Genomic DNA, 25,182 nt, shown 5'->3' on the forward strand with positions numbered 1-25,182 from the left:
TAGTATGAGCTTGCCTGAAACTTCACTGTACTTTCTACTAATGCAGCTGCTCTGCTACTTTTTCTGGCTTTAAAACCAAAATTTGTAAACTATTTTAAAACTCTTTTCCTTGTACTTGTAAGTTATGTTTTGATTCTGCCTTCGCTTTTTTTTTTAAAACGCTGAAGAAATATGGATGTGAAGAGTAGAAATTACTTACTTAGGAATCGCCAAGCATTGGAAAAAGATATCAAGACCTCTTATATTATGGATCGTATGATTTCTGATGAAGTACTGACATTACAGGAGGAGGAGAAAGTGAAACAACAGGTAGAATTGTCTCTCACTGTTTTTTACCTTCCTAGTCTGTTCACGTGTTTTATAGTTCTTTTTAAAAATAATACTTTCTATCTATCACATTGCTGGATTCAGCAAATTCATAAGCATATGCCTAGCATGCAGTTTTTATCGCACTTCATAACGCTGAGTCAAGGGCTTGGCCAAGTTGAAGGCTATTTCACAGTTGAAGACTGTAAACACAGTCAATAATTGACAGAGTGATAGATTAGATGATTTCTAAGATCTCTTAGTTTTCTATAACATCTCTTGTAATTTTTTTTTCTAGAATACACAGAAGGAGCGAGCAGCTATGCTAATAAACATTATTCTTACAAAAGATAATAATTCATATAGATCCTTTTATAATGCACTACTTCATGAAGGGTACAGAGATCTTGCTGCGCTTCTTCAGGATGGCATCCCTGCCATCTCCTCTGGTAATGGAAAGAGTTCAATGGATGGAATGACGTCATACGGTCAGTATAACTACAGCAATACCCGTGCTTGAAAGTAAAGACAAAGTTATATTTTTTATTCCTTACTAAGTGACTATCTATAATACCTGTTCCAATGAAAAAGGAGTAGTTGGTGCATTCACTTATTTTAGTAGTATAGTCGGTATTTCTGTATTTCATTATTTAATATGGCAGGAGAATTACAACAGTTACGACTTTTCGTAGGTCATCTTGAAAACATTCATATTTAGTAATAGTTATTTTAAAAGACGGGAAACCTTAAACTCTTACGGTTTTCTCTAAGTTGTAATATTTTTGTTGTATGTGAAAGATTGACTCTTATTTGTATATATTAAGAAAGCTCAATCTAACATAAAAAAAGCTGTAGCCTCCAAAATTCTGTAATTTCTCTTGAAAAGTAATCTGTAATCTCTCAGCCTACGTTCCAATAGTTGATCTAGTTAATAGGTTGCTTAACTCTCTCCACCAGATTTTAACTACCCTACATAAGTTCCTCACTTTTACATACATTGTTATCAGTATCATCTCTGATTGACATGAAATAAATTGGTAGTTTCTAATGGAAAGAACCTTCTAACTGCATGCGACTAAATGCCATATTTACTGTCGCTCTACGGTTTAAGAAGTGTCAGAGACGTGGAATTTTGGTTACCCGAGTAAGATTTCCCAAAGCTTATCAGTATAATATGGCATTGCATATGGCCACTTTGTGGCCAGCAGTGTATGGATAAAGTGCGCATTTCCTTTCCTGCTATGCTTTACCTGCTCTACTGCAAGTTGTGCTGTCTTAGCTCAAATCAAGGGAAGTCTTGGACCACAATGCTGTGCTGCTAACTACGAAGTAAAAGTCTTACACAGTATACGTTTTTTTCTGCTGCATCTGTGGGGCAGTAACTTCTGGTTGAGAAAGTGACTTGTCAGTTGGGTATAGTAATGTTGAGTGCCTGTGTTTGTTTGCCACAGTTTCTACTGGAGCTGTTAGTTATCGTTTTACTTCTAGGGATTGATGTAACTAGCTTGCATAAAATGTGATTGTTAATTGGGATGCTAGTGGTCGGAGGCTAGTTACCTGCTAAGTAACTTATTTCTAAAACCCAGTATTTTTTCAGTATTTGGTTTTGTGAGTACAGTACTTTTTAGAGCGTTTGTATGGGACACAAGTTGGGGGAGGGAGCCCACTATTTATTTGGGGTGGGGTGGGGAGTTGTTTGGTTTGGTTTGAAGAAGCATCACTTTATAAATTACTTTTTATTTTCACGTATCTTGTTTCTAACTTTAGTTAAGACAATTCTCTGCGAAGGAGGTGTACCACAGAGACCGGTTGTGTTTGTCACTCGGCCAAAACTGGTAGATGCTATTAAACAGAAACTGTGCTGCTTGGGAAGTGATCCAGGCTGGGTCACAGTTTATGGAATGGCAGGTTGTGGGAAGACTGTTTTAACAGCAGAAGCTTTAAGGGATCATCAGCTCTTGGAAGGTACTTTTAGAAAAAAAAAAAAAGAATTATAAAAATTGCTACAGGTGTATGCACGTTGGACATATATGCCAAAGTATCTTATGTCATCTGAAAGTAATTTAAGATTTAGGTTTCTAAGTTCCTTAGGTGCTTCTGAAATACTTGCTTGCAACTTCCAGCTTTCATAACCATTTAGTGCTCAAGGACCACTAAATATTTTACTGATTTATAGGAAAAGATTCTGAGTAGCTTTTCACCTGGGAATCTGCTTTCGTTTATGCAAGTAGATACATCCTTAATTAACTTGAAATTGTTATTTCTGTTAGTGCAAAATAATCATATTAAGTTTTTATTCCTTTTGGACATTGCCTGTTAAGTCTTCAGGCTCTTTCCCTTTGCTATGTGAGTTTAAAAATTCTTCCTCTAACTTTTGCATATATTTTAATAATGGCAGGCATTTGTGGAGTGATTACGCTAGTGTCACTTTAACTTAAAGCAGACCATAAATTAAACCATTTAATGATTGTTATTTTTTTAGGACACTTGGAGGGGAAAGTGGGACTTGGGCATTAGAAAACATGATGTAGGGATAGAGACTACAGGATCCTGTGCTGCAGCTGACTCTTCTACATGCTTTCAGGTTCACTGTTTTGGGATAATTTTCACATCCCAGACTCCTAACCCCTGCAGTAGTACAGGGTGAAAAAAGTAAATGCTAAGTCCGACTAGCAGGAAGATGGATGCAGAAGGGGCTGTCAAGGGACAGGCAGAAAGGCATGTAGAGAGGAGGGACGACAGCATCAGTGGTAGCATGAATTCTCTGTGGGAACTTGCCCTGCAGAGCCTGTTCCTTTAAAAATAAAAAGTAGTGGTCTTGTAGAACCATCCTTCTGTGTTAATGGTAGAGTTGCAAGTTGGCTTGCAATAGACTTCACAGTTGTATATTTTAATTGAAAGTGAGTTATTGATTGCTATTGTAAGCTTCTATTAAACATTTCTGATTTCAAATGTGTAGCATGATTAACATTGCGTTTCTTGTTAGATTACTTTCCAGGAGGAGTTCACTGGATCTCTGTTGGAAAACAGGACAAAGCAGGGCTCCTAATAAAACTTCAGAATCTCTGTAGTAGATTAGAAAATGACTCTACTCTTTCACAAAGGCCACCACTTAACATTGAAGAGGCTAAAGATCGTCTTCGTTTGCTGATGCTACGCAAATATCCCAGGTGATGTCGATAAAACGAAACACTATTTGTTAATGAAAAAACTTTGCAGAGTAACTTTGGTCTAATCATCTAAGGTGTCTGTGTTGTGGTTACATGTCTCTGTGGTGTGGTGTGTTTTGGTTTTGTGTTTTTTTTTAAAACCAACTTCCTAACTCTTCATTTTTTGTTTTCCTTTTTTCTGTTTTACTGTAGATAATTAGGAAGTGTTATTTAAGGTGAAGCTAACAATACTTCTAGAATTTTAATTCTTGTGTGGGGGTTCCTGATAAAATTTTATAAAATACTGACTTACTTATTCTTTTATTATATGCAAGTTCAGAAAAGTGTTCAAAAGCTGAGAGGTAAATACATGCTAGAGGCAGATGTACAATATACATAGTATAAATGTCCCTGTTTAGATGTGTTTTTTTTAATGGGGTAACTGAAGGGACATGTTGTAGGCTTGTCCTGGATATGCATATGTTTAGTAGGCTAATAAGGCTTCTGCTAAAAAAAGTATGTTAACCAGGTGTGCAGGAGTCACATTTGCTTGAAAAGTTATTAGTCATTGAAGGTTGGGCATGAACAGTTGGAGATAAGAATTGCTCTAACTTTCAGTGTTCTCATTGTGTACATAGAATGCTTCATTGATGTGTGAGGATCATACACACCCTTTTACTGCTGTATCACTGCCAAAAATTTTTCCTTTGCAGAACAGCTGTTGTCTTTTTGAAGTGTTTGGTCTGAAGTTATCAAAATGAAAGCAGGTTTTCATGATATGATCAATTATTGCCGAGAAACCAGTTGCTTTCAAACTTCAGGAAAATTGACTTGATTCAATCAAGCAGTGTCTCAGTCACTGCATAGGTTTGTTTCATCTTTGAGCAATAGCTTTTGTTATTTGTTGAGGATTTCATTACTTTCTGGGAAAACCTGTGCTACGCTAAACAAGCCTGCACCTTAATGAGATACCTCAGTAATAATACTCCAATCTTATGATCTTTATAGATGACATAGAGTAGAAGAATACTGGCATTTTTGTACAGGGAAAAAAAATATCTTGTGAAGGAAAGATTTGAAAAACACTGCTAGGTCCTCCAGAAGAAATCTTTCATTTTTGGGGGAATTCTTATATGTATAGTGCTAACATGACACTTTCAACAAGTGGTTGTCAATGGATGTGTCAGTGGACGACACAAATCTTGTTATTTTTTGTTCATTAACAAAACCAAAGTCTTAATACAGAAGAATTTGGGTGTTTAATTCATGCGCAACATTACAGTCTCTTCTGAGTAGAAGGGAGAACTGTGTGCTCTTGTCTTGTAAGATGTATCCCTATGGCATCATGAACTGCTCCAGAAGTTGGCAGCTGCTGTATAGCGAAGTAATATGACAGCCTAACATGGTTGATATTGTTTGTAGTGCACAAAGTGACTCATTTGAGAGGTACTTAGTATGTCTTGTCAAAAGAGCCCGGGTATGCTGAGGAAACTAAGGGGAAGGAGAGAAAATGCCACCTTTGGAAACAATTAGGCACTTGGTTTTATTTGAGGGCATTTCAATGCCAGCTGTGGCAGCATCTTCTTGATAGACTGCCAGGTATCTCGTGTAGGATGCTGTTGACCTGGCAATGTTCATTAATCTGTTTCAGGATAAAGTAACAGATATTAAATATGAGTATTGCAGAGAATGACTGCACCTCAAGGAAAAGGTACAAGGATTGATTATAAAACTTTTCTAGTCTGACTGCTTTTCACCATTATGAAACCATGTTAATGTGATCACACTGTTTGTCTTAGCCCTGTTTATCCTTTCCCTTCTTCTCCTCTATCCTAAACACTTTGATTGTATTGCCAAAATTGACTCTAAAGGTAGGAACTTTGTATCTTTAAAAACTCTGTAAGTTTATGAAAAATTGACAGTTGGATAAAGAAGAGAAATCCAAGTAGGCACTTTCAGTGGTGGAAAGGAGTATACAGAATGAATTGAAGGGAAACATATTTTGTTGCCTTGCTAACTGGCCAGCTTGGATACAGGAGTTTGGAACAGGCTACAGCCTGTGCAGCATCCTACCCAGTTAGGTATACGTGAGAAAGTAAGAACAAACTGATGATGGGTTATCTGGGAAATCATAGTGGGCATGCGAGGAGGCACAGGGGAATGTACTGGGGAGTGAAGTTCATAGGGTGCACGTGTATTGGAAACTAAGCTTCACTAGTTCTGCAGCTTGTGGTGCTTGCTCTGCACTGGAGTTCTTTGATGACAAAACCTCACTACAGCTATTTGTGAATTCATATTGTGAATCCAGTACATTTCTTGGGGTTAAAGTATTAGTCAAACGAAAACTTTCTAAGCAAAGTATCATTATGTATTTTGTTGGATTATGGTTGAAGAAATTGAAGCTATGATATTTTTTAATATAAGAAATTTCACAGTTAAATCTCCTGTGATTGTTATCACAGTGTTTGTGGGGTTTTTTGTTTGGTTGGTTTTTTGTTTGTTTGTTTGTTTGTGTTTTTCTTTTTTACAATCCTAATTAGGATTTAAGATTTGTTGCTGTGATTGGGGAAGAAAGTCACTGGTACCAAAAGACTGGGAAGACTTTGAAGTTCTCAAATTAATTAAAAACATAAAATCGGGATGTAATTCATGCTTCCCAGCATATTTTCAAGTGTGAAAGTACCACAAAATTAGTCATTTATGGCTATGATAGTATTTTTCTAAAGCCTCTGATTTATCAAAAGGGTGTTAATAGAGCAATTGTATAAAAATGAGATACAGGTATCCAAGACATATGCAACTTTGAAAAAGTGGTATAATGTGTATGCACTTGTTAGGAAGGATAAAATCCTTATTTATAAGCATTGACTTAACTTTGTTTCCTCCACAAAACATGCAGAATGCAAATAACTGGTATTTCTTTTCATAAATCTACCTGCCAGCCAATCTTTTTGACTTCTTGCTCCCTTGGAACCAATGTTTTAAAACCAGTTTTCAGTAATTTCTTTGTCATATATAGGCAGGTGTAGCAAAGTCTGCTATACATTATTCTGATGAGATTCCATGTAGTAACCTACAAATGTGAATAGCCATAGGATTTGACTATGTAGTCACTATAAAATGTTGTTTATGTAAAAAGAACCTCATCATCCAAGACAATTCTTTTACAAGAGGAATTGTATCTGAAGATACAAGAACAAAACTGAAAACTCTTAAGTCAAAAGGAAACTGAAATGGTTTCTCCCACAAAGCTTATCATTAACCTGTGTCAAGCTGAGTTTTGATCTAGTCCTATACAACTTTTTTCTTCACTTATGGTATCTGATGAAATGAAAAACAGAGTAAATATTTCTGGTTTTCCTGGCATCTACTAATGGAAATATTTCTCAAAACTTCATTGTTTACGCTTCAGTTGTAGCTATAAAGCGAAAAATGGTGAAAACTTATTTTTTTGAGATACTTGAATTCAGCTTTCTTGCACAGTGCTTAATGCCCTCTTAAGATAGTTTACATATTGATATAAAAATTATGCAGTGATAACTTGTGAATTCTGAAAATGTTTCATTATTAAAACGAAATAGCATATTTCAGCACTAACAGTTGATCTGAAATCTGCAATATTTCTTCTTCCACTAGATCTCTTTTGATCCTGGACGACATTTGGGATTCCTGGGTATTAAAAGCATTTGATAATCAATGTCAGGTTCTTATCACCAGCAGGGACAGGAGCGTAACAGATGCTGTGGCTGGTAAGGAACAGTTTCCTCTCCTGCACCACAGATTGTGTGTGTATATGTGTGCAATCTGTTCTTGTGAAATTTTAAAAGAATCTAATAGAATCTATGGCTATCAACTTCTGCACAAGTGGCAAAGTTTTAGAATTCTGCTTTGTAAGACTTTATGCTCTTCATGAAATAAATATTATATGTTATCCTGAAAGTTACATATCTACTTTGAAGAGTGTAGTGATTCTCAATAAGATAAATTAACCTGTGTGATGTTGCTTCTGTTAGACTGATTATATCTATGCTATTAAGCAGTCACCACTACGATACGCCCATAATGCATTTCTAATTGTTAGATTATAGTCTAATTTTTTGTCTCTCTAATGCAAACTTGATTCTGATAAGTAGAATTTATACTCTTCTTAGTATTAAGCATTTAAAATACTATGCATAAAATCATGAGTCAGGTCCTTTGCTCCAGGTTTTGCTTGGAAAATATTCTCTATTTCCACAGGATTTTTTATATTCTTTTAAATGTTTTCCATGTTCCTATGTCTAGGCAATAAATATGAGGTTCATGTGGAAAGTGGACTAGCACACGAGAAAGGACTGGAGATTTTATCCCTATTTGTGAATATGAAAATAGCAGAACTGCCGGAACAAGCTAATTGCCTTGTAAGGGAATGCAAAGGTATACTTGCCACTCTTTAACATACCATTTACCACTGAATTTATTTTTTTTCTTGTAGGTTTTGACTTACAGATAGAGGAGGGGAACGTTCTTTAATACTGTACGCCTTAAGTAAAACACAAGTGTTTGTTCAAAGCTTTTTTTTTTTTTTTTCAAACTAAATAGAAGTGTCTCACGTTGATTTTTGGGTAGTTTTCTTTAGCATATCTTCCCTTTGGCCCCTATTACACTTAAATTTGGTGAGTTTGCAGATGTTTACATGGATGATGTGTTTTGCTTGTCTGTTTTCCACACCTCAAGGATTTAATCAATGTTTTGGGAAACTTACCTGATTTATTCAACCACTTGACTAAACTATTGGTTGTGTTCCTTGAAAACCTCTAAGATTAATTTAATCTTTTCCTTCAGGTTCTCCTCTTGTGATATCCTTGATAGGTGCATTGTTACGAGACTTCCCTAATCGTTGGGAGTACTATCTCAAACAGCTGCAGCATAAGCAGTTTAAAAGAATAAGAAAATCTTCTTCTTATGATTATGAAGCCCTTGATGAAGCAATGTCCATAAGTGTTGAGCAACTGAATGACAATTATAAAGACTACTATAAAGACCTCTCTATCCTCCCAAAAGATGTTAAAGTACCTACTAAGGTAATAACAGCCATGCAGAAATCTCAACATTTTTAGTGAGATACTAACAATAGCTTTAAAGAATTCATAAATTTTATGAACTGTTGTGTATAACTTATGCTTCAGGTAACTTAATAGTAATTGCTAGATGGGGTGAGTCAGGTCCACTGTTGTATCATGACTTCTATTGTCAGTAGTGAAACTAAAAAGTTGTAACTGAATAAATGAATTCATAATGTTAGTTTAATGTGCATTCTATATATAACTCTTTAATTAGGTTGTAATTGAGCTCTCTGAAGGCTTAAAAACTGTTATGTGAAATTTGTCTCCTTTAAGAAAAAGATATGCTTACCATAAATCAGCACAAACAGACAAAAGATGGGGTAATTTATATTATCTGTCCTGATACGGAACAATTGGTAACTTACTGAATTTATTGCCATTTGTAATATGTCTATATTTGTTAGCATGTGTTTTGTTGTCAGTTAATTGATAGCCTTTTATGATATTCATACAGCCTCTTAGTTCTGATTCTTGTCTGTCTTAATGTGCTTTATTAGGTTCTCTGTATTCTTTGGGATATGGAAACTGAAGAAGTTGAAGATATACTACAGGAATTTGTTAACAAATCACTATTGTTCTGTGATCGTAATGGGAAGTCATTCCATTATTATTTACATGATCTTCAACTTGACTTCCTTACAGAGAAAAATCGCAACCAGCTTCAGGTAGGGTATTGACTAATCTACTTACTTTTGACTTTACTCTCCAAAGCTGAGCATTCTTCAGAAAATGTTCCTTTGTTAAATGGTGTCCAGAGTAGCTTTACAGAATAGGTCCACAATGCAGTTAAACTTAATGCCAACTAATTGAAAACATTTATTCTCAACTTGAAACTGTGGAGGGATTTCTTGATGGTTCCATTTGGAGCTAAGAAACTAAACTGAGAGAAGACTGTATATCCACTATTTCCTCTGTCAAAGATGTTTCCAGAAGGAGCTGGAATGTTCTTTTGATGATTCCAAAGGCACCAAGACCCTACCAGAAAAGGAAGTTTCTTCTTTAATACAGAGAAGTGCTTTTTACTCCTTTTTTTCAATTTAAGGCAATACTTGTAGGGAGAGGGCTCAATAAATAAATTTATCAGTTACGAATGACAGAGGGTAGAAAGAATAGATACGAATAAAAGGCGAGTTTTTAGACTTGCTTTAGATCTGCATAAGTAATGGTCTTTTTTTGTTGGCTGCCCAGACTTAATGTGAAGAGTAATTTGATAGCTGTTCTCAACCTAAGAAGGAAGGTTGCTTTTCTGTCTTTTAATATCCAGAGAATGTTTCTGGAGAAGTCTTAAGCAATGAATTAGGTTAAGTGTACAGTTTTGGAAGGTAAGCTTTTCTTATTTCATTTGTTGATGTATTATGATTGAGAAATAATAATAGTAATATTATTCCTCAATACTATATACAATGTAATATTAATAATAATTAGAATTCCTCAATACTGAAACCAATCCATATCTTGGCATAGTATTAACTGAAAGTGTGTTATGATTCACATTGTAGGAGCTACATAAAAACATAGTAAATCAGTACAAGAAATATTACAAACTTAATACGCCTGTTCCATCTCAAGAGGACTGTATGTACTGGTACAACTTTCTAGCGTATCACATGGCTGGTGCCAACATGCAGAAGGTGAGTTCTGACTCGTGTACTCTGTTTCCCTTCTCAACCCACCGTTACCGCTGCCTTTTCCCCCAGGCTTTTTCCCACTTGAGCCTCTCTTCTCCTGGGCTTTTGTACAGATAGGTGAACGCTCAACATGGTCCTTTAGGGACTGCACTGCTAATCACTGTCTGTTATGAAAACTGTTTAATTTCTACCCTTTGTGTCTTGTATTTTCAACCTATTCTTGAGAATATTTCTTATTTTGTATCATAAGAGCTTGTGCTTTGCTTTTCCTTTTGAAGAAGCTTTGAGAAGAAATATTCTCTAAACCTTTTAGAAATGACAGGATTGCTTAATTGTATAATAATACAAGTAAATTGATTTCCTCAGAGAATTCAATTAGATTAGTTACTTTTTTCTACAGAAGTCTTGTTAGTTTTTTCCTCTTATGACATACTGATTTGTGTGTAAAAGTCCATTCTCTGTATTAATGGATTTCAACAGCCATAAAAAATCTAGCACGAGCTAGATGGGCAAATCTCTTGTTCCCAGGATTGTCTTAGTGCCTTGAAACAACTGCTGTTGGTTTTGCCCCCATATGTTCTTTAGGTACTGAGCTAGTAAAAGATGCAAATCATGCCACAAGATTAAGACTTCAGTAGTTTCAGTTGAATGTCTTTAGAATTCTAGACTTGAATAGCGTTTAGTCCTGGTTGCCAATTGCTTTTTCACGTGTACTCAAACGTTTTCAGTTGAACCTCTTTTGAGATGGTTCATATAAAATACACTTAGTGTACTTATATCTTATAGGAACCTTCATAATTAATGTGTGCTACAAATTTTTTTTTTGGGGGGCTCATGATGATTTCAGTATCTCAGTCCCTTTAATTTCAATATATTTTATTATTAGCCTTTCTACATTTTGTAGAATTAGCTTCTCGGAGTTCTTTAGCCTGCCTCATTACAACTGTATGCTTCCCAGAGTTTATGCTCTTTATATTACTTATTTCTCATTATTTAGCTGTGATTTCCATTTGTTGGAAGGCTAATAAAGATGGGAAGTATTCTTTTTCTCCATTTAATCATGATAATCTTTTAATCCTTGTGGTGTTAACTGATTTTTAAATTGGAATATACTTTGGGCCTGTGCAGCATTGTCTCTAAGCAATTTTTCTGATCCCAACAAGTATGCTTTTTTAAAAGAAAAGGCTTTTTTACGTACATGTACAGCAAGAGGAGGCCTAAGAAAACCATTGGATGGATACTTGTTGAAGATGGTCATCTGACTAATAGGCATGAAGAAAAAGGAGAGGCATTCAGTGGTTTTTTGCCTCAGTCTTTAGTAATACGGACAGACCTTGGGCTGCCTGTTCCCCTGAGTTGGAGGACCACGAATGTGGGAACAGTGACTTTCCATTTGTGGACACTGAAATTGTAAGACAGCTGTATCAGTTGAATGTTCACAAGTCCATGGGGCCTGATGGGATTCATCCCAGAGTACTGAAGGAGCTAGCAGATGTTATGGCAGGACCCCCTCAATCATCTACCAAAGGTCTTGAGAGTCTGGGAAGGGCCCTGCTGACTCGAAGCAAGCTACAAAAGGGGCTTGAGGGAAGACCCAGGAAACTACAGACCTGTTAGTCTAACCTCAGTTCCTGGAAAAAATATGGAGAAGATTATACTGGGTACTGTTGAAAGGCATTTAAAGAATAACACAATCATCAGGCACACTCAACATGGGTTCACAAAGGGAAAGTCCTGTTTAACTAATTTGATATCCTTCTACAATAAGGTCGCTCACCTAGTGGATGAAGGGAAGGTGGTGGATGAAGTTTTCCTGGATTTTAGTAAGGCTTTTGATACTGTCCCTCACAGCGTCCTTCTGGACAAGTTGTCCAACTGTGAGATGAACAGGTAGATGGTGCACTGGGTGAAGAACTGGCTAAGCAGCACAGCTCAAAGGGTTGTAGCGAATGGGACTACATCTGGCTGGTGACAGGTCACCAGCGGTATTCCTCAGGGTTCAATTCTAGGACCAGTTCTGTTCAATATATTTATCAGTGATCTGGATGCAGGAGTTCAATGCACCATTAGCAAGTTTGCTGATGATACCAAACTGGTAGGTGCTGTTGAGTCTTTTGAGGGAGAAGAGGCCTTGCAAAGGGTTCTAGATATATTTGAGCATTGGGCAACGATTAATGGAATGAAATTTAACAAGTCCAAATGCTGGACTGTGCACCTAGCATGGAGTAACATCAGGCACAAGTATAAACTGGGAGAGGAGTGGACAGAAGCAGCCCTGCAGAAATGAATCTGTGGGTGCTGGTCGACAGCAGGCTTGATTTGAGTCAGGAGTGTGCCCTGGCAACCCAGAGGGCAAACAGCATCCTGGGGTGCATCAAACACAGCATAACCGGCCTGTCAAAAGAGGTGATTATCCTGCTGTATTCAGTGTTGGTGCGGCCTCACCTTAAGTACTGTGTGCAGTACTGGGGCCCACAATAACGGAATGATGTGGAGGTCCTTGAATGTGTCCAGAGGAGGACAACAAGGCTGGTGAAGAGGCTGGAAGGAATGTCTTATGAAGAGTGGCTAAGGACTTGGGGCTTGTCTGTTTTGTAGAAAAGGAGGCTGAGGGGCAACCTCCTTGCTCTCTACAGCTTCCAAAGGAGGAGGGGAAGCGGAGAGGGAGGTGCTGATCTCTTCTCCCTGGGATCTAGTGATAGGACACATGGGAATGGTGCAAAGCTGTGCCAGAGGAGGCTTAGACCAGACATTAGGAAGCATTTCTTTACCAAGAGGGTGGTGAAACACCGGAACAGGTTTCCTATAGAGATGGTCAATGCCCCAAGCCTGTCAGTGTTTAAGAGGCATTTGAACAATGCCCTTAATAACATGCTTTACATTTTGTTCAGTCCTAAAGTGGTCAGGAAGTTGGACAAGATGATCATTGTACGTCCCTTCCAACTGAAATAGTCTATTCTAATAATTCTATTTGCTGTTTCTGATGGCCTTTTAAGTAGCTTTCTCATTTTTAAATTAAATGCAACTGTAAAATTTTTTGCTTTCATTCAAATTCAGCATGTTAGGAAGAGCAACAGATCACTATTAGCAGAGTGATCTTTGCTAAACTGGACTAAAAGAAGTTTTTTCAGAGTTGTGTCTTAAACCACGTCTTGTGTGCTACAAAAATCAAGATTTGCTTTATACTCCCATCACTTCTCTGACTAGCTGTATCAAAGAGCAGTCCTTTGCATTAAAATATCAAGCTTAACTTTCTATACTCAGAATTTTCATACCTGATCAAGTAAGATGCAGGAAACAGGACATTGCCTAAGTTTTTAACTGGAGACAATTATCCTGAAGCATATTGAATACCTAATGTATTTCCTGTACTTTTATTTTTCCCCTTAAGTAGATTATGTTGTGAAACTCACACTCTGAACTTAAATTTGTATTTCTTTTAGGAACTCCATGATCTTATGTTTTCTCTAGATTGGATTAAAGCTAAAACAGAATTGGTAGGGCCTGCTCATCTGATTCACGAATATGTAGAATATAGTTCAATCCTGGATCAAAAGGTATGATACTAAAATGTAAATGATCAGTCTGTTCCAAATATATTTTTCCATATTTAATTGCATTTTATTGGATGTATGTATATATGGGAGATATATACAAAGCTTAAAAAACTGAAACATAAAACCAGTAGTAGTAGTAGTAGCTGTATAGAAAATTAAAAGAGCAAAGGGCACTTAGGAAATTAATCCATTTTCTATGTTACCAAATATTATCTGCTCTGTACATAGGATAGCACAGTACGTGAGAACTTCCAGGAATTTCTGTCTTTAAATGGGCACCTCCTTGGACGGCAACCGTTTCCTGATATTGTACAGCTGGGTCTTTGCCAACCAGAGACATCAGAGGTGTATCAACAAGCCAAGCTACATGCTCGAAGGGAAAGAGGAGCATTTTATTTGGAATGGATGTAAGTAGCTGCAGTCCATCTGCTGATACACTGATCCCTTGATCCCAGAAAATAATCTAATGTACAACTAAATACAACGTATGGCTAATATAAGGGTTTTTTTAAGAACTGCTGTGTTTTTTCTGGGGAAAGAAAGTGAAATAATTTTCAGGAACTCAGGGAAGAGGGGAACTATGGATATGGAAGGCCACAAATTAGTGATAATTACACAGAAATAAATAGAGGGATATATTTACTTCTGTATCAATGATTGTCCCTTTTAAATAACTATAGAGAAGTTTCAAAGTATCTTATTTTCATCTTTGTAAATACTACTTTTTTTTTTTTTAAAGTTGGAAATGCAGTGCAAGTATGGGGTATGGTACAGTATGTTTTTAGGTTTTCTACTGAAACGTACACTTGAAAAAGGAGAGCATTTATGTTAAATTGCAAAGTTTTTGAAAGTAGCAAGATAGGAAATACTAAAAGGCTTTGTAATCTCTACCTAATCTTTAAATTTCTCCTATTTAAATAATTTTTTTCTGTTTTCATATTCTTGGAAGTTGTTTAAAGGAAAAGTATACATATCTAAACATTTTTCCAGCATAGATGATCGTCAGACCATGTAACCGTCTCTGTTAGATTCTTCTGTTTGATGTTTCTGTTCTGATATCTGATGTGCTAGGTGGTTAAAACCAGAATGACTCTATGTCAGGTAATTATGGTAATAACCAGGCAGATTAATCCAGGCATACTTGAATTCAGGTCTTCTCTTTGAATATTTGGTTATTTCATTTTGCATAACTAGCAGAATTCTAACAAAAACACTTGAAAGTTGCACAATTCGGAAGAGTCGATCTCCAGGTAGATCAGGGCTTTGACCTTGGATGTAGGAGATTTATGCTGAAGAACAGGACTGAAATCAACAGAATAGACACTGGTGTGTTTGTCTCGCATCCTAGGGCAAGCTTCTAAAAATGGTTTGTAGGATATGTAGGTGAATACACTGCTCTCTTGACCAGCAATTTTAGCTTTATTAAAATATGCAAAACAAAAAAAAAGGTAGTGTTGGCTTAGATGAGTCAGTATTTTGCAGGGAAAAATTGCTTTCACTCTAAAGTGCACCTACTTTGTTTGCGATGTTTTACCCAGTATTTAAATGCTAAGCCTGAAGGTTGAAACTGGTAATGATAAAAACTTGAGGTACGTTGATTCATTTAGACTCTAGAAAAAAATTAATATTGTAACAATCTATTCATCACCAAAAATCATCGTATTACAGTGACAGCTTTCCATATTAAGATCTGGCTAAACAGGATGATTATGATTGCTACTCATGCTAAGTTTTTGTTGAAGTGAGTCAACAGTCATCTAAGGTGTGTTAGATTCTGTACTTAATCTCTGATTGAAATGCAGTGATAGTCATAGATTTTATTTAAATATCTAGTAATAAGAATTGAGTCATTGCTATGAAAATTAAGTAAATTTACTAAGATCTAAAGCAATTTACAAATTTTTTGAATAAGCTTGAAAAGGAACCTGCAGGAGAACAAGAATTCTCAGGAAGAAATTTATATTTGGATATCAGATCATAAAAATGTTATGAGGAAGGCTGTGTCTTGCAGTGCAACAGCTTTGCCTATAAAGTAGCATTTTAATTTCTGGTGCGCATATATCTTTTTTGATCTCTAAGCTGTAACTATTGCAAGGCAATAAAAACTCTGAGTGAATGTTGGAATTTTTGTTTCCCTTATTGCTTCAGCATAAAGGCTGAGAGGTAAGGTATAGCGGGTTGGTTGGTTTGTTTGTTATAAAGCTTGCTGCTCAAGATGTGTGAAAAACTGTTATCTTTTTATAGAGGATTTTGAATAATAAAAATGCGCTAGGCAATCCTACTCATCTAAAATCAACTGTCTTACCCTGTAGAAATAAAAAGTCCTTGAAAAACCTCTACCGTCTGGTTGTTCGTCCACATAGAGATGCAGTTTACCATGCCTGCTTTTCTAAGGATAGACAAAGAATAGCATCATGTGGAGCTGATAAAACACTTCAGGTAAGATACCTATGCATTAGTGAAAAGTGATGCTGTATACCATTTTGATAACATTTCTTAACAGTCCTATTGCTTTTCTTTTGCCATTATGTGGAGATATTAGGGTTCTAGAACATATTGGAGAAAAATGATTGAAAAGGATGTATTATTACATAAATATCAAGTTGCATGTTTAGAATAGTAAGCATTATCTTCTAGTTCAAAAGCTTAACGGTGTGACTTCAGGGTTTATACCCTCACCGGTGTAATATGTGAATGTGAGATGCCTTCTAATCATGTGGAAAAGCTCACAGCCTAAGTTAAGTAATGCACCCCAGAATATTTAATATTTGCTTGCAAAAATGGTATTTCCGGTTGTGGTAGACCTTCTACAGAACTGAGAAACAATAAGACATTTTAGTTACAGCTTTACTATTTCTATGGGATGGTAATGGACGTTATGCTACTTTGGTGTTTAATTAGTAAATTATCTCATGCAAAAGAAATAAATCTGGAAAGAAAAATGAACCCCTAAAGTTGAGGACAGCATTTGATTGGAAACGGGCCCAAGCGCGTAGGAAGTGGATTAGGGGAGACAGAGAGGAAAGTGACTAATATAAATTTGCCAGCAGTCTGCCTGGAGGGGAGCCAGCCAGCTCTCAAGAAAACTAGCAATCAGCCAGACAGTAACCTGGTAAAGTATCCATATTCCAGACAGCCAAAGGTAAGGGAAAAGAGCAATGTTTCTGCAAGCCTTTGTGGATGCTTGATAAGTTGAGTACTAAAGTAATAATATTAGTGGTGCTTAGTTGCTGTTAATTTGGCTACTTAATGTGTTGTTATTGTGTTTTTATTTAATTATTTTGTTTGCTGGCTTCTACAATATTACAAACATGGCACCCACTTAAGGAGATTCCTGGTGGATGTACTCATTTTATGCTGTGCTGAAGTTACTGTGCTGGGCTTTTGTACTTAATGGCCTTATTATTGAGACTGCAGATTGCTTATTTTTCTCTTCATTTTCAACTCAAAAAAGTAAAATCTGTGGATTGCGATTGCATTTAAACTAAACTTTTGCTGAAGAAGTAATAGGAAAATTACTAGTAATCTTTTTTTCTTTGTTTAACTCCGAACTCAGTTTTTTTCTAATAGTGGCCTAAGCTTTTCATTTTTCAAGGCTACTTCTACTGTTCCTGTAAAATAAAAGACATTGCTAGATTAATAACAGATGTTCTGCAGAATTTACTGTAAATGTAAATTTCCTGTTACTTCAGTATTTGTGTTCTTATTTGAACAAATAGCAACCGTTTCATTGTCATTGATATTCCTATTCAATGAAAAAGGAAAAAATGGGGACTTCACAATTGTAGTATCCTGAATGCTGCTGTAAAGAACACAGTGTGATTTGTTTTAATAAAGAATATGTAACCTAAGGAGGAAAGGGAAAACTGATTTATGCCCCCCCCCAAAGTTAAATCCCAGAATTTTGGGAAATTGATTAATGGTGTGTGATTCTTTTCCCTAACTGTCCTTTTATTGCCTATGACTAGCTCAAGATTGAGACTTGTGTCATCCTGTACAACTTTGCACTACTACTTTTTTCTTGTTTGATCCCCAAATCATCAATTGCTGCTGAAATTCTTACTTTTCACAGAAGAATATCACATATATGTAAACCTGGAATTTGTAGTTTTAAGAATCGTTTAGATTTTGTTGATAGATACAGTGTTTTGCAGTTACTATTTAAAAATACTGAGAAAGGAAATGGATTTATGCTTAAAGAGTGAGGGTAGAAAAAGGCATTAAATGAAACACACATTGCATACAGAAATCTTTTTAAAAATCAGTTTTCACTGTTTCTCTCCCTAACATTTCTATGATCCTTACAAAATTGAAGCTTAAATTAAATATTTTTATAATTAGTATGTTAATTTCCCTGAAATTATAAATGCTTTCAAAAGTAAACCAATTTTATTAAGAGCTTATATAGAGAGAGCTGTTTGAGAGAAAACAAAGTTATATTTGTGTTTTAAAATTGTATGTGAGGTAAAAGATTTTATTGTTTATTGTTTTAGGTGTTTAAAGCAGAAAGTGGAGAGAGACTTCTGGAGATAAGTGCCCATGATGATGAAATACTTTGTTGCGCTTTCTCTGCAGATGGTGAATTTGTAGCAACTTGTTCAGCTGATAAAAAAGTGAAGGTAAGGAAATGGAGAATAAACAATTTTTTTTTTTTTTTCCAAAATAATAATTCTAATTTCAGTTTTAACCAACTCAGGCAGAGCAAATTCTTAAGAGTAAAGGGTTTATTAGTGGTCTTAACTCTTATGTGGATAATTCGCTACTTAACAAACACAGAGAAAAGCTCTACTTGTTACATGATGTAAAAGATACTTAAGATTAACATCATACTTACAGAATGACCACTTACTTTACTTGCATTATCAGATGATTCTTTTTAAGTAGAACGCAATGTGTGAGTCCTATCCATAATGTGAGATGAAGGTATCCATAATTCTTTTTTTCATGTTTTTTTTTTTAATCGTACATGTGAATAATTTGGAATTTTAAAATCCTCAGTATTGTAGCAAAACCTTGGAGAAATTCCAGTATTTATCAGATTCTAATCTGAATTATGACCTTTACCCTCATAACTTCCTGTTTCTAATTGTAAATATATATGCTTTCCTTTTATCTTAAAATTATTTTTGAGGTTTTATTAAGAATGTTTTAGGGCTTTACCTAAAATTCTGCTTCAGCAGAATTTAAAGATTTTTTTTAAATTAAGTACTTTAAATATATTTAAAAGTCTTTTTCATCCTTCAATTCTGTCTAGATCTGGAATTCAAGAACAGGCCAGTGTAAGTGTGTATATGAAGAACACTCAGAGCAAGTCAATTGCTGCCAGTTCAATAATGGAAGTGGTCAGTATCTTTTAGCCACCTGCTCAAATGACACTTTCATCAAAGTAAGTGGAAAAGGTTGAGATTATTCTCATGCTGCTTATCATAACAGGATAATTATTGATGTATACATATATTTAAACACTATAAATTACATTTTTTTAATGAGCCTGGTAGAAGAAAGATGGCAACAGATTAAGAGTACTGACTATAGCTCTGTAATAGGATTTTAACAGAGCGGAACAGAAGGAGTATTTATGCTCAGCAAAGGAGAATGGACAAGTTTTCTATCAGTAGGGTATGAAGGCGAGTGCTTTGGCAAGACTTTTAGAGGGTGGGATAGGAAAGGGAGAATATGGGAGTGAAATGCCTGATTAAAAACAGCATAAGAAAACTGAAGGCAGAAATTTAGGATTGAAAAAATTTGTAATGCAGAAAGATGAGGGGGGGAAGCATTATTGAAGTGTAGTAGGTACATTTTTTTATTAAATTGATTGGGCATAGTAAAGTGGTGGAAGCCAACAAAATAACAGTAATCAAAGCAAGAGTTTTGTCAGGTTAACCAGCTGGCACTATTCAGTTTGAGAGGCAGTATGTATACACAGAAAGAGCAGAAACTGGGCAACTGAAGTCTACATGTGAGGCAAGGGGGAAAACAGAAGAATCAAGTAAGACCTAGACTGTGGCAAATAAGAGTGCAATTTCACCATACAACTAAGCAAATCACATAGTTAACTGGCACTGAAGATGATGGTCCTACTGCCCTGGCTATATAATCTTGCCTTTGTTGCAGTGCATACGCTGATCTTACTCTGCAGTGGTTCAAGGAGCCAACTCGGCAAAAAACTCTGTTTGGTGGGATTGGTTTTCTGCTCATTTAGTTCCCCGTAGTGGCTCAATTGCCCAGTTCCAGTGCAAGAGAATTGTTGGGAGTTGAGAGTGAGGAGTGAGCTTGTTAGTTGGGGGGGACAACTGTTTGTACCAGCTGTAGCTAGCAGGATATGAGGTGTTTTAACTGTAATGTGAAGTCTCATCTGAAGAGTTCTTGCAAGAGCTTGTGTTTGTGTAAACTGGAGGTAAAATACAGTTGTGATCTGATGTCAAGGTGGAAAGAAGAGGCTTTCATGCTGACCTCCTGGATGTCTCAGGAAATGCATTTGCTGTCTGAGACTGACATCTTGGAACAGGTAGATTTAGAAAGGACTTGTTTAAATTCACCATTTTTATACTGTAAATGTGGTTAAGATTTTATACAGTGTTTGACATTTTCATGAGAAATTAATAACGGAACTGAAGTATGCACAATAATCAAAAGGGGCTGATTTTTTTTTCAGAGAACACCAGTGGGTTTTTTATGTAGGAGAAAAGGAAGAAATTTGGAAACAGAAAGGAAGTGTGGGTTATAGGCTTGGAAACCAGTGTATGTGAGAGGGCTGGGGAGGAGGAACTCTAAACAAAAAACCACTTGGAATGTTCTTTTAACTTTGTTAGTATGGATGTGGCAAGGTTGATATTCAGACTGTCGAAGACAAACATGAGAGATTTCATTATTTTTTATTATGTGTAAGGCACATAGTTCTGAACTTCAAAGTTGAAAGGGAATGACGCAAGAGGAAGCTTCTACCCCAGTCTGAGGAAACTTTCAGTAACTTTGTGCTGTTCAAGGATCTTGTCTGTACTGTACAGAATGTTTAACCAGTTCTATATAATTCCAATGTTAATAGTTTCCATGCAAGTTAGCCGATGGAGGTAAATTGTTGCGTAGTCTGGGGCATAGCATCAAGTCCATGAGCATGTGGGTAAAACTAAGAAAAAAAATAATTAGGTTTTGGTTGCCAGTGCATGATTTTGAGAATATGATGTCAACAATCTGTCTTTGAATAATTCATGAATATGATGATATTTATATGTGTTTTTTCTCATGCAGCTTTGGGATTTGAACAAAAAGTATTGTAGAAATACGATGATTGGTCACATAAATTCCGTCATTCACTGTAGATTTTCACCAAATGATGAATACGTTGCTAGCTGCTCAGCAGATGGAACAGTAAAGGTACACAGTGTATTTTTAAATGAACTGTTTGTTTTGATGATGGTTTTTTTGTTGTTTTTTTTTTTTTTATTATAAAATGCAAAATATGTATAAGAAAACTTTGTGTCTGTATGGTCAGCTTTAATGAATTAAATCCTGAAACAGTTGATTATTGCACCCATCTTTGATGCAAGATTTTGAAATGGCTTGTCCGGTACCAGGGGAAAAAAGTTGAGTGCCTGTAGTTGTAAATAAAGTGGACTTTTAATAGAGTTGCAGAACACATATGTGTGAGCCGACTCAGGCAGGATGCAGGAACAACCACAAAACCACAGATGAAAGACAAAGATCAAATTTAATATCAATACCTTGCAAGTCGGGGAATCTCCGAAGCAACACCCAGGCAGAGGGACACGAGCAGGGCATGCAGGCACTGCAGAGCAGGAGAAAGTCCTTGTTAGCAGGAGCGTGTGTGGTCTGACTTGCTGTTCTCGCCTGCTTTTCAAGGGTTCAAGCAGGTGTAGTTTTCCACTGTGCTTTGATCTTCAATAACAAGGCAGTGATCTCATGTGTGCTAGATAAGGTGTCCCTGAGTCCATCCCAGGGTTATGTTATCTAAGCGCGGATGTTCTACTTGTGAGCACACAAGGCTGAACAACAATTAGTGTGATATATGTGTTGTCCAGCACCCAAGGTGCGAGTCACTTGTGCGTGTTTACTATCCTCCTCGCCAATCTTTGGTTATTTTCCCACAACATATTATTTTTATTTTTATTTTTTTGTTAAGAGACAGTGTTGTAGCTGGAATAATACCAGGGAAAAACCCAAAAAGTGGGTTCTGCTACAGTGTAATCCTCTTTTTTTTTTTTTTTTTTTGTTTGTTTGTTTTGGGGTTTTTTTCTTTGTTTTTTTGAGGGGTGGTTGGTTTTGTGGTGTTGTGGTTTTTTTTTTTTTTTTTTTTTCTTTTGGTCTAAGCTGTCTGAGCTTGTGAATATTCTGATGCTATTTCTTGACTAAGGAAGCTAGCAAAGGCTTTTTTTGTATTCTACCCCCACCTCCCTTCTTTCCTAGAAGTGATTGGCAGTTAGCTCTCCCCTGTTGTATTCTGCATCCACATCAGTAAAAAGAGGTTTTGTGCATTTCCTTTACTTTATATTGCAGCTTTGGGAAGCACGCTCAGCAAATGAACTGAAAAGTATCGAGATAAAAGATTTCTTCAGAAATGCAGATGAGCAACCAGATGATGTAGAGGTCTTAGTAAAATGTTGCTCTTGGTCCAGAAATGGTGACATGCTTTTGGTGGTAGCCAAAAATAAGCTTTTGGTAAGTACGTCACTTTAATAATTTTCTTCAAGGACTAGAGAATCATAGAATGGTTTGGGTTGGAAGGGACCTGAATGATCATCTAGTTAGAAATTATGATTAAAGATAAAATTCCAGACCATTAAGATGTTTCAGATATAAGGTACATGGTTTCAAGTGTGTGTAAATTAAAAATACGTGGGCAAGAAACTTGTTGACTGAGAGAAATACCCTTTAAATTCAAGAATGTACGCTGTTAAGCATATAAGCTATTTGTCTATAGTGAAGTCATACTGGATGCTAACTATTGTAATTTTGTGTTCACAGCTGTTTGATGTTAAAACGTGTGATTTGTTAACACAAGTCATCGTAAGTCATCACAGTACAATTCAATACTGTGACTTTTGTCCTGGTGATGAGTTAGTAGCAGTTGCTTTGTCTCACTGTTCTGTTGAGGTAAGTGATTGCCTTCTGTCTTAACAGTTTCTTGTATGCAGAGGTGAAACAAACGTAGGTATTTTAGCAAGCTTTCAATGTCCTTCATTCTTTTTAATCTTTGTTCGCTTCTGGAATGGGAAGTGTTAATTGGGAAATAATGTTTTAAAGTTATGTGTTCATTTTGGACAACAGAAGTCACATTTATATAAAAAGACTATGCTACTAAATTTCTTTGAAGTTACAGTTGTCACTCAGGAGTATAGGCTGTCCCATTGCTAAACTCAAACAAACCCCCCTCTCCTTCTATATGCTGCTACAGAATGTGGCAACTCACTAAAAAGGAATAAAACACCTAGAACAACTTTTGGAACTAGCACAGCTAGAGTAAACCTGTACAAGTATCAGTTTGGGGGTTGATTTGGGGGTTGATTGGGTTTCTTTTGTTATTTGGGTTTGGTTGTGTTTTTGCAATCTACGTGGTCAGTTGAACTTGTATTTGTCTTTTCTCTGTTTTCCCCCCGTCATCTTTTAAAATTACAGCAGTCAAAGAGGCTGCTGATTCAATTTCCCTAACCATCGGAATGTTATAGGCAGGCACAATTCTTTTTGCATCTGATTTCAGAATGAGAAGTAAGGAAATACTAGAAGAAATAGTAAAGTATACTAATTGTTTTGCGCTATTTTCTCTGTAGATGCATTCTAAATCCATTTTTCTTCTTTCATATTTTTTTTATAGTTATGGAATATTAAGTCTTTATCAAAAGTAGCATATTGCAGGGGACACATGAGCTGGGTTCACTGTGTGACATTTTCGCCAGATGGATCTTTATTTCTGACATCATCTGATGACCAGACAATACGTGTAAGATGACATCTTTCTTCTTTGAAAAATGTGAATTTCATAGAGTCATAGAATAGTTTGGTTTGGAAGTGACCTTTAAAGATTGTCTAGTCCAACCTCCCCTGCAAGGAGCAGGGGAGGTTGGACTAGATCAGGTTGTTCCAGAGCCACATCCAACCTGACCTTGAATGTTTCCAGGGGTGAGGCATCTACCATGTCTCCAGGCAACCTGCTCCAGTGTTTCACCACCTTAATTGTAAATAATTTCTTGCTAATATCTAGTCTGAATCTACCCTCTTTTAGTTTAAAGCTATTACCCCTTGCCCTATCGCAACAGGCCCTGCTAAAAAGTTTCTCCTCATCTTTCTTACAAGCCCCTTTTAAGTACTGAAAGACCACAGTAAGGTCTCCCTGGAGCCTTCTCTTCTCCAATTTATATATGTATTATTAAATTATTAATTTAAGGAATTTTTTGTTATAAAATTACATAATATATAATGTTTATATTATATATGATATATATTTAGTATTTATGTGTGTTTATAGCCAATATAAATGTAAATATTTGTTATAAAATTATTTAGATATGCAGTAAAATGACCTGGCTTTTTTACTTTATTTACTGTATTATCTAAATGTCCTGTGTATAGATAAGATTTTTTTAAGTCCAGTGACTGTTCAAGAGTAATTGCAACCTTCTGTTTTGTTTTAGATTTTATCTGAATCAGGAATGCTGAAGTTTTTTGAGGATCCTAGCAGACTTGATATTACTTTCATTGTTAGATATATTTGCATGTTGATATTTAGGATAGATTTCTATAATTGTAATGCCTCATTAAAATGTGTGAAAGTAAAACTATAGTTTACCAAAGTAACATTTCATTTTCTCCCAAGTTAACTCTTATATTCTTGGAATTTTGAAAGCAGCTGAAGTATAGAAATCTGTACGTGGTATTTTTTGTAGTTGGATTTTAACGTTCTTCCTCAGATGAGGATATTGTCTACTTTATATCTATGACTCTAAACACAGGGGAGTCTGCTGGTCAGCCTGGAAGAAATTAGTTTCATCTTTTGGAATCACTACAGTAATTGCACAACCTTCCCTAGTAAATAAAAATAGCAGAAGCATAATTTTCATTCATTTAAAAAATCAATGTTACTTGCAAGTTTCTAAGACTTTGGTTTACAGGTACTCTGTCTCAGCAAGTGTCATATCTTGTCCTTTAGTAAAACTAATGAAATACTGTGTTCTTCAACAGATTTGGGAAACAAAGAAGGTGTGCAAGTCTTCTGATGCTGTGCTAAAAAGTGAACTAGATGTTGTGTTTCACAGTGATGAAGTGATGATTTTAGCAATTTACAATCAGAAACATTTACAGGTAAGCTGTATTTCTCAATATGTTAGTACATTTGAATGTTACCTGCAAATCTCTGTAGGAAATGGAGGAAGCACTGAAAGAACTGCTTGTTTATGGCTTTCAACAGTTGAATCTGTAGCAGATG

General features: G+C 35.9%; 1 protein-coding gene across 1 annotated transcript in view; it reads left to right on the forward strand.

The window, feature by feature from the left end:
- Positions 1-171: 171 nt before the first annotated feature.
- APAF1 (apoptotic peptidase activating factor 1) overlaps positions 172-25,182 on the forward strand; it is a gene marked incomplete at its 5' end in the record, with an annotated part of 36,534 nt that continues 11,523 nt past the window's right edge. The window contains 19 exons of the mRNA XM_082479545.1: positions 172-309; positions 605-794; positions 2,074-2,271; positions 3,293-3,476; positions 7,092-7,204; positions 7,740-7,871; positions 8,280-8,518; positions 9,058-9,225; positions 10,060-10,191; positions 13,632-13,745; positions 13,974-14,152; positions 16,058-16,184; positions 18,239-18,364; positions 19,000-19,131; positions 20,994-21,119; positions 22,260-22,421; positions 22,728-22,856; positions 23,575-23,700; positions 24,939-25,058. Of these exons, the coding sequence (XP_082335671.1) occupies positions 172-309; positions 605-794; positions 2,074-2,271; positions 3,293-3,476; positions 7,092-7,204; positions 7,740-7,871; positions 8,280-8,518; positions 9,058-9,225; positions 10,060-10,191; positions 13,632-13,745; positions 13,974-14,152; positions 16,058-16,184; positions 18,239-18,364; positions 19,000-19,131; positions 20,994-21,119; positions 22,260-22,421; positions 22,728-22,856; positions 23,575-23,700; positions 24,939-25,058 (2,835 nt within the window). The remainder of the gene's footprint in view (positions 310-604; positions 795-2,073; positions 2,272-3,292; positions 3,477-7,091; positions 7,205-7,739; positions 7,872-8,279; positions 8,519-9,057; positions 9,226-10,059; positions 10,192-13,631; positions 13,746-13,973; positions 14,153-16,057; positions 16,185-18,238; positions 18,365-18,999; positions 19,132-20,993; positions 21,120-22,259; positions 22,422-22,727; positions 22,857-23,574; positions 23,701-24,938; positions 25,059-25,182) is intronic.

The sequence above is a fragment of the Vanellus vanellus genome (genome assembly GCF_965231255.1).
Source record: "Vanellus vanellus genome assembly, chromosome: 1".
Taxonomy (NCBI): domain Eukaryota; kingdom Metazoa; phylum Chordata; class Aves; order Charadriiformes; family Charadriidae; genus Vanellus; species Vanellus vanellus.